The 13,020-nt window shown below is 51.1% G+C and overlaps 1 protein-coding gene across 7 annotated transcripts in view; it reads left to right on the top strand.

Annotated features, from left to right (window-relative positions):
* Window positions 1-12,525, top strand: part of CUNH20orf96 (chromosome unknown C20orf96 homolog) — a 17,303-nt gene extending 4,778 nt beyond the window's left edge. For 2 of the 7 annotated variants that reach the window (XM_050151339.1, XM_050151338.1), the window contains 8 exons: window positions 2,814-2,929; window positions 6,036-6,194; window positions 8,196-8,295; window positions 9,318-9,475; window positions 9,554-9,655; window positions 9,762-9,848; window positions 10,405-10,523; window positions 11,964-12,519. In XM_050151339.1, coding sequence (XP_050007296.1) covers window positions 2,814-2,929; window positions 6,036-6,194; window positions 8,196-8,295; window positions 9,318-9,475; window positions 9,554-9,655; window positions 9,762-9,848; window positions 10,405-10,523; window positions 11,964-12,024 — 902 coding nt within the window. In that variant the 3' untranslated portion in view covers window positions 12,025-12,519. The other 5 variants (XM_050151335.1, XM_050151333.1, XM_050151340.1 and 2 more) reach the window with 5 other exon arrangements.
* The last annotated feature ends 495 nt before the right edge of the window (window positions 12,526-13,020 follow it).

Raw genomic sequence — 13,020 nt, 5'->3', positions numbered from 1 at the left:
CAGGCATACACGCAGACAGAATACTGTATACTTAATAAATAAATAAATATTTTATATAAAAAAAAGATCTAATGTTTGGTAAACCCTTGAGGACCTCTGCTGGCAGAGAGGGAAGAGAGAGCAAGAACAAGGGGACTCAGACCTGAAGTGACAACGTATACCATTTGTACTCCTTCCACAAACTGCCCATGTCTCATCATGTGACCATGTCTGACAGTTTGGGAAGCTGGGAAGTGTCTGGCTCTATGTTCAGGAGGGGCCCAAGCCATGTGGGGAATTAATAGAGTCTATCATAGCATCGTTAACCTTCCCAGGGAAACTCTGAGGTCTTGGCTCAGGCAGATGTGGGTTTGCGTCTTGGGGATGTTATTTACTCACTTGGAGAAGTATTTCATCTTTCTGAGCCTTGACTCAGAAACTGTGAAAAAGAATCGTGTGGGCTAGGCATGGTGGTGCACACAGCCTTCAGCATCTGGAGGCTGGGGCAGTAGATCGGAAGTTCAAGGGTAGCCTGAACAGTAAAGAGCAGCCCTTCTGTTGTGTAGCTGTTTCCACCCTAATACAGGCACCATCCCCATCCCATGGGAGAGAAGTAAAGGAAAGTTACAGGGCCCAGGAAGTAAAGGAAAGTTACAGGGCCCAGGAAGTAAAGGAAAGTTACAGGGCCCAGGAAATTCCTTAAAAGGAGTTGCAAGGCCCTTCCTCTAGAATTTATGACCAGTCCCAGCTGCCTAGAGAGCTATGGCAGAGCTCCTGTTCCCAGTAGGGAGCTCCAGAAACACAGTTTTCATGAATTTTCACCCCTGCTTGGATGGGCTTTGGGGATGCAGCCGCCTGTGAGTCATCTATGCCGTGTATGGTTGTATCATCCCTGACTCACAGTCCTTCAGGTAGCCCAACAAACACTGGTATTAATTCTATATATCTTAACACCACTTAACACCAGACTTCTTCTTCTTTTTTTTTTTATCAGCAACAACCAACATGATGGGAGTCTTTATATAGTAATAGATAAATTAATCAAATTAGAAATCACATGGAACATTTAACAAGCTTCAGGTAACAAGAGCATGTTAACACCAGACTTCTACATGTGGGTAACCTTATATTCTTTTTTTTTTTTTTTTTTTTTTTTTTTTTTTGGCTTTTTCGAGACAGGGTTTCTCTGTGGTTTTGGAGCCTGTCCTGGAACTAGCACTTGCAGACCAGGCTGGTCTCAAACTCACAGAGATCCGCCTGCCTCTGCCTCCCGAGTGCTGGGATTAAAGGCGTGCGCTACCACCGCCCAGCCACCTTATATTCTTTTAAAGTCCCAGTAGTTCAGTTTAGCAAATGCCTGTGAACCCCTCTGCAGAGGCAGGAGGATTAGGAGAAAGCTGTTTATGACTACATAGTTAGGTCTAGGCTACATGGGACCCTGTCTCAAAAATCTAAAAAAAAAAAAAATTCTGTAGTTAACATATATGTAATAAGAGTAACTTATCATCTTAGCACTAAATATTAAAATTTCCCAGAATTAAGAATCTTAATCTGTTAAATATTTAGTATGGTTCTCAAGTGAATAGTTTCATGTGGAATAGGGATGTCAGTGGAGACCGAGGCTGGAGACAAGGAGCAGAGTGGTGGTTCCATGTTGGTACAGAATTGTCTGATAGGAAGCAAAGTGTTGCTTCCCACCCAGCCACTTCATACCTTCTCCCTTCCTCCTTTTCCCTGCAGCCCAAGCTGTCATCCTCCTGCCTCCACCTCCTGAGTGCTGGGAGTATAGGCTGGAGCCACCATGCCCAGCTGATGCAGTACTAAGGATTAAATTCAGGGCTTTGTGCATGCTGGGCCAGCACTGCTCCAGCTGAGCAGTATCCCCAGCAGGGATCCTAGCATCTGCTCTCCCAGAGCCTTTGCTCTGTCTGACTGCCACTCACAGCGTTGCAGAGATGGCCCGGTGGAGTTCTGCATAGCTGCTGTGATCGCTAGAAATAATAGTTCAGCCAGCCCTGAAGATGTGATAGGTACTATGCAAAACACCTTAGGGCACAGTGACTTTCTCATCCAACCTTCATGACCCATCTATGAGGCAGGCATGGCTATTCCCATCTTATAGGGGGACCGAGGGGCTAGAAACGCATGGCCTTCTGGGTGAGAGACCTGCTAGAAAGCCCTTCCCACTCAGCTGTCCTTCCTACCAGCCCGGTGGGGAGAGCAGGGATTTGGAGTTGTCTGACACGCTGTCCCCCACTTGCTGCCCCTTTCTGTGTCTGGGGCTGGAAGAACACAGAGGGGGTAGGTTCTTTATTTTATTTTATTGGCTTTTTGAGAAAGGGTGTCTCTATGTAGTCCTGGCTGGCTTCTAAGTCACAAGAGATCCTCCCGTCTTTGCCTCCCAAATGTTAAAGGTGTGCACCACCATGTTTGACTGTGGTGGGGATGATGTTGGTGGTAGGCTCAATTTTCATTCTGGTTGACAGTGGGCTTGGCCTGGTTTACCTCAATGTTTCCATTAAATTCACCCTCCAGGGAATAGACTGAACCTCGAAGGAAAGTGAAATTTATAATTCGTGGGGGAAGGGCCCTGTCCTTGGCCATCCCTCTGTCATCTCCCTGTCACTGCATTCTCCTGGGCTCATCCCTCCTATAACAAAGCTCAGAGTAGGGGTTTCTTTGTGGGCAGCAGTTTCTTTCCTTTGTGTCACAGACGCAGTAAATCTGTGAACGAGTGGGCCTGGGGCTGGGCTCAGCTGATGGCACTCTCTGGGACCTGGGTCCAGCCTGTGTGTTCTCTCATCCTCTCTCTCCCCTTTCCCATCTGTCCTCAGCAGTGCAGTCCCAGAACTATGGAGAGATGGCAAACCAAGCAAAGAATCCGCGAGGGCCGCGGAGAAGGGAGCAAGCGCACCATGGGAAGATGCAGGCCAAGCTCCGGCTGATGCGGGTAAGAGAGGCCCAGAGCAGGAGACACAGCTCCACAGACTGCAGCAACGCCGGTCAATTTCCTCCACTCAGCAAGCTCATGGGCACACTTAACTATTCTTATTTTGCAGATGGGGAAAGAAATGGCTTGTACCAGGTCACACAGCCAGAAAACAGCGGCGTGGGGGCCCAAACAGTTAAGATTGGGATGTTGAGTTTAGACTGAATTAGACCAGTTCTCTGTATTAGAAATGTAATCAGGCAGGACGGTGCCTTTAATCCCAGCACTCGAGAGGCAGAGGTAGGCAGATCACTGTGAGTTTGAGGCCAGCCTGGTCTACAAGAGCTAGTTCCAGGACAGGCTCCAAAAGCTACAGAGAAACCCTGTCTCGAAAAACCAAAGCAACAAAAAACCAAACCAAAACAACAATAACAAAACAAAAAGTAATGGGGCGGTGCTTGAAAAGGCTTATAAAAAAAAAGCTCGTCAGTTGCTACCCTTGTAGCTAACTCACCCACCCTTTTCCCCAGGCTGGCCTTGAACTCACAGTCCTCCTGCCTCAGCCTCCAGAGTGCTGGGTTACAGGTGTGCGTTACCATGGCCACCTCTGTTATACATTGTTTTATGTATAACACTTGAATCATATTTTAAAGCTTTTTTTTTGTTGTTGTTGTTGTTGAAAGACTAGTCTCATGAAGCCTAGCTTGCTAGCTTGCCTTAACTCACTATGTAGCAGAGGGTGACCTTGAACATGGTGAGTTCCAGGCTAGTGAGGGTTAAACTGTGAGACTCTGAGTCAAAAATAAAAGTAAAAATATATGGTTTCCCTGTCAGCCGTCCTTTTGCCAGATGGTTTCAATGGGCTGATCATTCGTAGGAGGTCTGTTTCTGATGTTCTTTTTATCCTCTCTGTAGGAGAGTTTGTGTGTTTTTGTGTGATACAGGGTGTGGATATGGACAGTGACCTGTGCCCCTCAGCAGTTCTTCATGCTGTGTCTTTTGTAAGCATTCATTCATTCAGTAGGTCCTGGTTGAACACCTGCTGTGGACCAGGCCCTGTCCTGAGCGTGGAGAGTCACCAGGGCGGGACTCTGGCCTTGGGGACAGGTGATTATAAACACACATATAAAACGTGAAATAATAAGCCAGAGGACATGGTAGTTCATGCCTGTAAACCCAGCACTTGGGAGGCCGAGGCAGGAGGACCTCCCAGCCTGCAGAGTAAGTGCAAGGCCACCTTGGACTAAAGAATGAGAACCTGTCTCTAAGAACAAAGACAAAAATGGCACTAACAGGTACAGTGACAATATAGGTATGAGGAAGCCAAGACTACGGTTGGAGGCTGAAGGAACCCAGGAGAAGTTCAGGAGGCCATTTTAGAGGAAGTGGTCGGGGAGTGAAGAGTAGAGGTAGACAGTTGGGGGAGGGCATGTTTACAGCTTGTTAGAGACGCCTGGTGAAGGCGCTGTTCCAGGTGTTGGAGATGCCTGGTGAAGGCGCTGTTCCAGGTGTTGGAGACGCCTGGTGAAGGCAGGCACTGTTCCATGTGTTGGAGACGCCTGGTGAAGGACGCTGTTCCAGATGTTAGAGACGCATGGCGAAAGATGCTGTTCCAGGTGTTGGAGACACGGCTCTGTACAGGGTACTAATGCAGGGCTTGAACTTCACTTGAGAAACAGACTAATGAATTAACCCCCGCCCTGAAGAAGAGACACCCCTTAGTTTATCCAGCGGCTACTCGCAGAGCTCCACGCATTGTCCTTGCTCTGGTGATCGCAGAAACACGGCCTGCTCTTCTGTTGTGACTTGCTGCTGGAAGGAGGACCAGCAAGACCATAAGGAAGGCCCTTGTGTGGGATGGGGTCCTAGAAGGAGTAGGTTCGGAGTGGAGATTGTACTTGTGTGATTACATATTGAGGTCAAGGTCTTACAGGAGACACCACCACCCCATATTAGATCTGCGGTTAGACAAATTTCTAGACCAGAGATCATAAATTCCCATTTCTCAGAGTCACTGAGAAAGTAGGGGGTGTCGATGTGTGTCCCCAGATTTTCATTTCACCAGCAATTTAAGCTCTCTTCTTAGGGATTTGAGAGTGGCTTTTAAAAAGCAAAAACAAAACCACACTCAAGGCATTTCTGTATTTTGGGGTCTGGGAATGTGGGAGCAAAAGTGGAGTGGTTAGTAGCCATGAACAGCAGCTCTGCTGCGTGTGACCTTGGGTAAACTATGGAGTCTGAACTTGTATATAGTTCATGTTTTGCCAGGTAGTCCTCCTGTGTCAGCCTGTGTTGGCATGACACGCCGGTGCCACCATGCATTGGGCTCCTGGCAGCACAAAACCCACTGACTCCTTAGGTGGGAAAGTGGAAACACAGACTTTGAGACTCTGAAGTTTGGCTTCCCAGTCTCAATACTCTCAGTTCCGGGCGGGCTGTGTGACAGTATCATAACCTCCCTAAGTCCCCACTTGTGAGCTGGAGGATGAACCGATTCTGTGTGTCATGTGTAGAGCAGGTCACAGCACTTGCCTGTCCTCGTGTCTCGTGGGCCAGTTGTTGTTGTTAATATTATTTGTTATTAACTGCTAACATTATTGCTGTCATGTACCGCTGGGTGTAACCTTGGGCAATCACTTACCCTTCAGACTCACTTTCCACAGGGGCATTGTATGATAAGAAAAGATAAGAAAATGTGGGTGTTCTCACTTCACCCATCCCTGCATCTAGTCCAAACCTAGCCTGTCATCTCTGCCGACTTCTTAACCAACTGGGCCATTATCTTGTTCATTCTTTCTAGTTTTCATGTATTTGAAAGGTCTTTAGTAATAGGGCGTATCCTTATCAACTGATGTTTGGTAACTAGATGGTGATGAGCCACCAGCTGTAAGACGAATTCTCATTTCAGAGATGTGACAATGGGTATGTGTGTATGTGTGTTGCTTAGTGGGTGAAAAGGTAACAGTGTCTCTTTTTCCAGGCGCTCTGACCTGCAGGGGATGGGGGAACCAACTGGGAACATTTACCACAAGAGGCCTGGCGTGGGAGGGTCTTTAGCGTGCACCCCCGCCCAAGTTAGGGCATGTATACAGCTACTTTCCTCCCCGCTCTCACCCCACATCCATAGTCGATGCTTCGAAATCAGCGGACCTCACTCCAGGAGCTCTACAGCCACGAGAGCTTCCTCAGCAAGCTCAACCAGGAGCTGATCAAGTCCATCCAGGACATGGAGGACAGCATGGCCCTGAGCGTGCGCGCAATGCTGCAGCAGCAGGGCATTCTCGGGGTGAGCCACCTCCTCCCCTCTGCTAGCCTCCTCCTCGTGCAGGCGCGCCCTCTGCTGGCTACTCCCGACTCCTGTCTGAGAAATGCAGTGCCTCCCTTCGTCCCCACTTACCAGCCTGGAGACTTTGGGCTGACCTTATATCTTGGAGCTTGGTGGAGTGGATCCCAGTAACACCCACCGCAAAAGGGAGGTTGTGGCTATCACACCTGGCATTTGTGCAGTAGAAAGTTATTTGGTGCTGCCACTACCACCACCACTGCCATTAAAGTGTCCACAGTGAGACACCAAATGCTCGATGTGCAGTCATATATACCTCCCAGCAGCCCGGCAGACTGTCCGTTCCAGGCTACTGTCCTCATATTCTTGTCCTCATTTTTAGATAAAGAAATGGAAAGCACAAGGCTAGGGGATTGGACTTGCTCCAGGTCATCCGGATAGCAAGAATCGGGGCGAGGATTTGAACCCAGGCAGTCTTACCCCAGATCTGTGCTGTCCTTGCCCCGATCTCTTTCTTTTTAGGGAGTATAGTAGGTTATCTTGCTGGAGGAGTAACTTTGTACTATCTGGAGCCCACCCTGCTATTAGGAAACCCAGTGGTGGCTTGTAGGGTCTGAGAGCCAGCGAAGCATCCTCCTGGTGCTGGGGAGAGGGCGGAAGGTCCCAGGGACGGAAGGTCTGGGCTGGAGAACAGTCAGAGAGTAGAGGACTGCAGTTGGCCCGGAGCTGACCTGGTATGTGTGAGGTACAGAGGAATGTTCAGATGCTGGGGGTGAATTAATCTCTCAGGGTGCGTGAGGTAGGAAGGAAGGTACTAGGGTGGGGAGCTTCCATAGGAGTAAGGTCAGGGGTCAGCGGGGCTGGCTTCTGTTGTAGCCTTTTCTTCCTATTTTGCAGATGGTCATCTTCTTACCATGTCCTTAAGCCTTTTCTCTGTGTGTGTGGAGAGAGTGCTGCTGTCTTGTGGGGACACACCGGTCTTCTCTGATGAGGGCCTGTCCTCTTATTTACTTCCCTAAGGGTCCTGTCTCCAAAAGCAGTTACACCTAAGAAGTTTTGGTAGACACAGTCCAGTTGTAACAGAGACCAAAGCCACACTGCCCTTCAGCCCAAGCAAACTTCTTGTTCACACACAAACACACAGACACACACTCGTACATACGCATGCACGCACACACACACACACACACACACACACGCATGCACACATGCACACCCTTGCATGTGGAGGCCACTAGGTGTTGTTGTTCCTTAGACACTGTCCATCATCTTTATTGAGATGGGGTCTCTCCCTGGAACCTGAGGCTTGCGTATTGGACTAGGCTGAGTGGCTAGCATGTCTCCGGGATCTGCCTGTTTGGATACTTCCAGTACTGGGATTTATACGCCCACAACATCACACCTGTGGGTATTGGGGTTTGAACATCCCTCTATCCCCTTAGACCTATGGGCCTTGGGGAGCAGCTATCATGAGAGTGCCCACATAAAACTTTACCTCTAATGGGGTTGCAGGCACTTGCAGTTGGCATTTGGTCTGTGCTGTACTGGAGTTGAGGAGACTTGGGGAGCCCCAAGGGGAGCTCTGATTCAGACATTGGTGCATCAGAAAGACTTCCTGGGGAAAGCCATACTTGAGCTGAAGTCTGCAGAGGTGTGAACTGGTGAGATTGGACAGACGAGTGTTGCAGGCAGAGGAAACAGGGGCCTCAGATACGGGGTGAGAGGGAGCGAAGGGGAGCACAAAGAGCTACAGTTGCTATGGGTGACTGCACAGCAAGGTGTGAGGGAGGGATGGGGGAAAGACGAGTTCACCCCAGGCCAGATCGTGCAGGCTCTTTTCAGCCACGGCAAGGAGTCCATCGAGGATTGGAGTGGGAGGTAGTGGCTCTCCGGCCTCTCGTCAGAGGCGGGAGTGGGGCTGTGGAAGTGTGCTGTGGCCACAGCCCACTGTGAGCTGGAGAACCAGCAGGGGCTGGTGGTCAGCTGACCTCACCCCTCCTGTAGAATGTCATCGACATCTTGGAGTACTCAAACAAGAAGCGTGTGGAGCAGCTGAGGTCTGAGCTCCAGGAGTGGAAGGAAAAGGAGGAGAACAAAACGAACAGTAAGGGGTGACCCCCTGGCCCCCGCCTCATCCAGGAGCTTCTGGGGGAGGGCAGCTCCTTACCAGGCCCGTGCTGCCTTCTGGGGGGGGGGGAGCACGCAGCTGCGGGCTAGAGCGAATAGCTTACAAAGCGGGAAGCATGCTCAGTGTTTTCCAGGCCTGGGTGGTTGAGTGTCAGTGGCTGCACACCCACTGTACCCTCCTGGGATGCAGGGACTTTTCTCACACCGTACCTGCCAAGGAGGAGACCGAAGCCGGGGAGAGGAAGCCCCTCCTGCAGGCCATGTGGCTAGGAGTTGGAATCCAGGCTGAGCCTGTCGAGGTCCCTCTGCAAGGCAATGGCTGGGACCCAGGCCTGGCTTCCATTGCTCTGGATCTGTGATTTTTTTTGCCCCTCCCTGGGAGGCTAGATGCTGAGAGGAGGTGTGTGTCCGGGGGCTTGTGCCAGGCAGTCTGAGACACTGGGGATCACCTCCGTGGAGGAAGGCAAGATAGTGTTATCTTTCATTTGTTTACTTTTTATACGATACTCTGTATAGCTCAGGCTGACTTGGAACTCACTTAGTAGCCCAGGCTGGCCTTGAATTCTCAGCTGTCCTCCCACCTTAGCCTCTCTGGTGCTGGGATTATAGGTGTGAGCCATCGCGGCTGCCAGATTTTGTCTTATTCCTGCTAAGGATCATGTCTTGGACATCAGTGTCCGCCTATCTCTTTGGTCTTGCTTCCTCGGGGGCATGTATCTGAGGATGCTGAGATCCAGTCAGGGATAGTCTTGGTGGGGACCACTTAGCCGTCAGCAAAGCGGGACTGTCTAAGGACCTTGTACTTTTCCATTTCTCCTTTCTGGGGCCTGAGACCCTAGCAACTTCAGCTTCCACCACCTCCTACCCCGTGTGGGCACACCTCAGCCCAGATCCCAGTTCACTGGCCAAAGACAGCTGGACTTCCGAGGTCTCCTGGGAAGCTCTCTAAAGGAAGGCCCAGACATCTGCCCCTCCCTTCCCTGTGCTGTCCCTCCCCAGGCCTGAAGCGGGAGGTGGAACAGCTGCATGCTGAGATCCTGAAGGCCCACGAGGAGGTGAGTTTCCTGAGCACCTACATGGACCACGAGTATTCCGTCAGGTCGGTCCAGATCGCCAATCACATACGCCAGGTGCAGCAGGCAAAGGACAGCCAGCAGGTAAGGGAGCCCTTGGCCCCATACCTACACCGCGTGGAAGGTGCGAGTGGTGGTCAAACCCCTTTTGCCACCCCCCAGGACGAGCTGGACAACCTTAAGGAGATGCGTGACATGGTCCTGGGGAGTTTCTCCGACATGATTCAGGAGAAGAAGAAGAAAATCCTGTGGTCTCTGATGGTGGTGAGTAGCTGGGTGCTGTGGCGGGTCTCCAGGCCCTCCTAGCTTCCCCGTCCTCTGCCTCTGGTGTCCCTGTCAGCCACCTATGTGCTCCTGCCTTTGTCCCCAGAAAACCCAGCAACCCTATGAGGAGGTACTTATGCTGAAGACGCAGGATAGCCGGCGCCTGCAGAGGTGCACAGTCTGGTTCAGAGAGGTGAGGGCACCAGGAGGCCCATGGTGTGCGCGCGGGACCTGCAGGTGGGCCTTGGCTTGCACAGACCTGGTCCTCAGGAGGGGTCCTGCTCTGGTTTGGCCTTCTTCTTTGACTGCACCATTGCTGCTACTCAGCGTTCCTCTCAAAGGGGATTCCTGCTGGCCTGGACCTTGCCTTGCTGGCCACCATTGCAGGCCGTGACCCATTAGCTTCTTCACATGTCCCCGGCTCTACACTAGCTGCTTCCCTTCACCCTCTGGGCCATGATCAGAGTTAGGGGACGAGGCTCCGCCCTCTCCGAGTGAGTATCTATGTTTTCAAGTCGAGGTCCCCATCTCCACCAGTCCCTTTTTCTCACGTTGTGTGTCCCATCTCTTTGTCACCTGCCTCCATTCTTCACTGTCCCTTCACCTCACTTGAAAGGCCCATTCCTGGTCCTAAATCCGGCACGCCATAGTGACAAGGCCCATACCGTCTTCCAAGACACCTTCCTTTCGAGTATTGTCCCTTTTCCCCAGGCTCGGACTTCACACTTCCTTCCTGTGTCTCCCCTCAGCTAATTGAGCGGATGAAGAAGGAGATACCGGTACTAACTGCAGAGGTGGAGAAAATGTATGCAGAAATCTGGAATCCCCGAGACGTCGTTTTTAAGGATATTCTACTGCAGAGACCCAAGTATGTAGGCTAGGCTGCCGTGCTTGGCTGTGCAGGCCCGTTCCTAGGGAAGGCAATCGGGGTAGATGGCAAGAGCCTCGGCGTGGAGGGGAGGAACCCTGGGTGTGCCTCCACTCTGCCTCTAACCTAGACACAGCTTTCTCTGTCCATCTCTGATGTAGCTGACACAGATGGTTGGTTCCAGGGATATGGGGGACAAGGGCAGAAGGATATCTTTCCTGTTTGAAAGGCTTCTGTGCCCCAAGAAGAGAGTGTCTTTCCTTCCAAAATTAACCTTCAGGGCCTGCTTTACCTGGGATTAGACTCTATTGTAGGGCCAGATGGTAGTGGGAACAGGCTAGACCTCTTTATGATGCTACCTCAGGACCTTTTGTGGTGGCTGAGCCCAGCATTTGCAAATTACATAATTTTCCCTTATGTCTCCCGTCTCTTCCCAGGCCTCTCTTTGTGTCCTACCCTTGCCTACCTCCTACTTGGTGTTTTGAGACTGAGTCTCACTTTGTAACTTAGGTTGGCTTCGAATATGATTCTCCTGCTCAAGCCTCCCAAATGCTGGGGTTACCATATGTTTAGAGAATTTTTTTTTCTGGGAGGAGATGTCAAGCAACATCTGCCTCCTAAGGTTTCAATGACAAACCAAAGTTTGATTCCACCATCGTTCCTTCTGAGAACCCGATGAGTTTGTTGGGCTTATTTACAGCGTCTGGGTCACGAGGGTCGCTGACAGGAGTGTGTGTGCTTCCAGCATGGGTGATGGCTTCCCTTAACTGTGTGGGTGGAACCCCCCCCCCTTCTTACTATTCTTTCTCAGTCTATAAATTCTAGCCTCTCTCTGAGACCCTGAAGCCACATGTCTGGTTAGGAGGAGCAGTTAGATGCTCAGCTAAGGGCTCCATGACCCTCCCGGCTACCTTCTTCTGTGAGGGAATGCCATTAGTCACCAGATTGACACAGCCAAGCCTATGGAGATGGTGGCAGCTTGGCTTAGAGGACAGTCCTGTGCTTTCTCTGTCACGCATTTCCCATCTCACTTCTTCCTTCCTCTTGGAGTAACCCTTGGCTCTGCCCCCACAGAGCCGGGAGGGGGATAAGACATTAGGACACCGAGCTCTGAGCGTGGAACTGCTGTGAGCCCCATGAGCCTGGAAGAACCAGGGTTGTAAGTGGGGACAGTCAAGGAAGGACTCCCCGAGGACGTGACATTGACATGAGTTTCTGCTCCCCTCTGATCTTGGTCCTTTTTAGGGGTACATTAGTCCTTGCCGACTTATTCTTCTTCCCACTTTTGACCTGTGTGTGTACAGGCACCCCTGCCCCTGTGCATGTGTGTGCGCATGTGCAGGTGGCTGTAGACTGAGCTTGGGGATGACGTCTCCCCTCTCTGTCCCTGATCCTGGTGTCTCTGTTGACCCCTCACAGTCTTTTTCTGTTTCCTGCCAGGTGCACCCCAGACATGGCTGTTGAACTCAACATTCCTGTGCGAGAACCACTCCCCTTCTGACCCACAATCCCTCCTCCACCCCTCTCCCTTGCTGCTTGAACCAGGCAGAAATTCCCAGTCCTTGCTGCCAATAAAGCTGGGTTTGTGTTTGCTTGGTGCTGGTGTATGGGGCCCCACCTAGGCTTTGCTGGACACGTCACAGCAATGGTCTTTGCCTTAAGATCGGGGTTAGGCTGCTGTTCTGATGGCATCGGGGAGGGATGCTGGAGTGCGGCCTTCCCTCATCTCCATGGCTCCCTCCTGGTCCAGTGGGAGCTCAGCTTCCCTTACAGTTGGGGCCCAGAGCAGCTGAGGTCAGTGCCAAAGTCGAAGAGAGATTCCTTGAGATTTATTCACGCAGGAGCCTTCTGGGTCCACAGTGCTGATGGCCATCTCTCTTCCGGCCTAGCCTTGCTCTTCCCCCAAATGCATAGGGCTATGGCTTGAACTCAGCCTAGGTGCAGAGCTAGTCACAGAAGTACACGGCAGGCCCTTACCTGTTGAGAGCCAATCCTCCAAAGAAGGCCTCCTCCAGCTCCAAGTGACTGCACAAATGTCACAGCTGCAGGCTTCTTGGCTCAATTTGGAACTACTCCAAAGGACTGTTGTTTCCTTCTCTCACTCTGCAGCCCCCCGAAACCCCTCTGTCCCCGCCCTAACCACACAAATACAGCAAAGACAGACGTTTGTCCCAGATGAGCCTGTGGAGACAGGCTTGGCAAGCGGGGCTCATCTGCCAGATGTGTCACTCCTGGGCCTCGTAGGCAGACAGGGCTGTATTGCCTCGCTTTACCCAGTGCTTGGGGTGGCACTCAGGTGCCACATGTATGAAACAAATGTGCCATCCTGAGCTATGGCCCCAGGTGTTTTTTTTTTTTTTTTTTTTTTTTTTTTTTTTTTTTTTTTGTGATGGGGACCAAACTCATGCTAAACCATTTACCGAATTGCAACCCCAGCCCCAGATTAGGTAAAACCCTCCAAAGGGAACGCAGGATGGCTGCTTTGCTTTTTTGTGTC

Source organism: Alexandromys fortis, unplaced genomic scaffold (assembly GCF_014885135.2).
Source record: "Alexandromys fortis isolate MF-2015 unplaced genomic scaffold, M_Fortis_MF-2015_v1.1 scaffold_27, whole genome shotgun sequence".
NCBI lineage: Eukaryota > Metazoa > Chordata > Mammalia > Rodentia > Cricetidae > Alexandromys > Alexandromys fortis.
The sequence above is the reverse complement of the archived record's forward strand: the minus strand, read 5'-3'. Positions and strand labels throughout refer to the sequence as shown.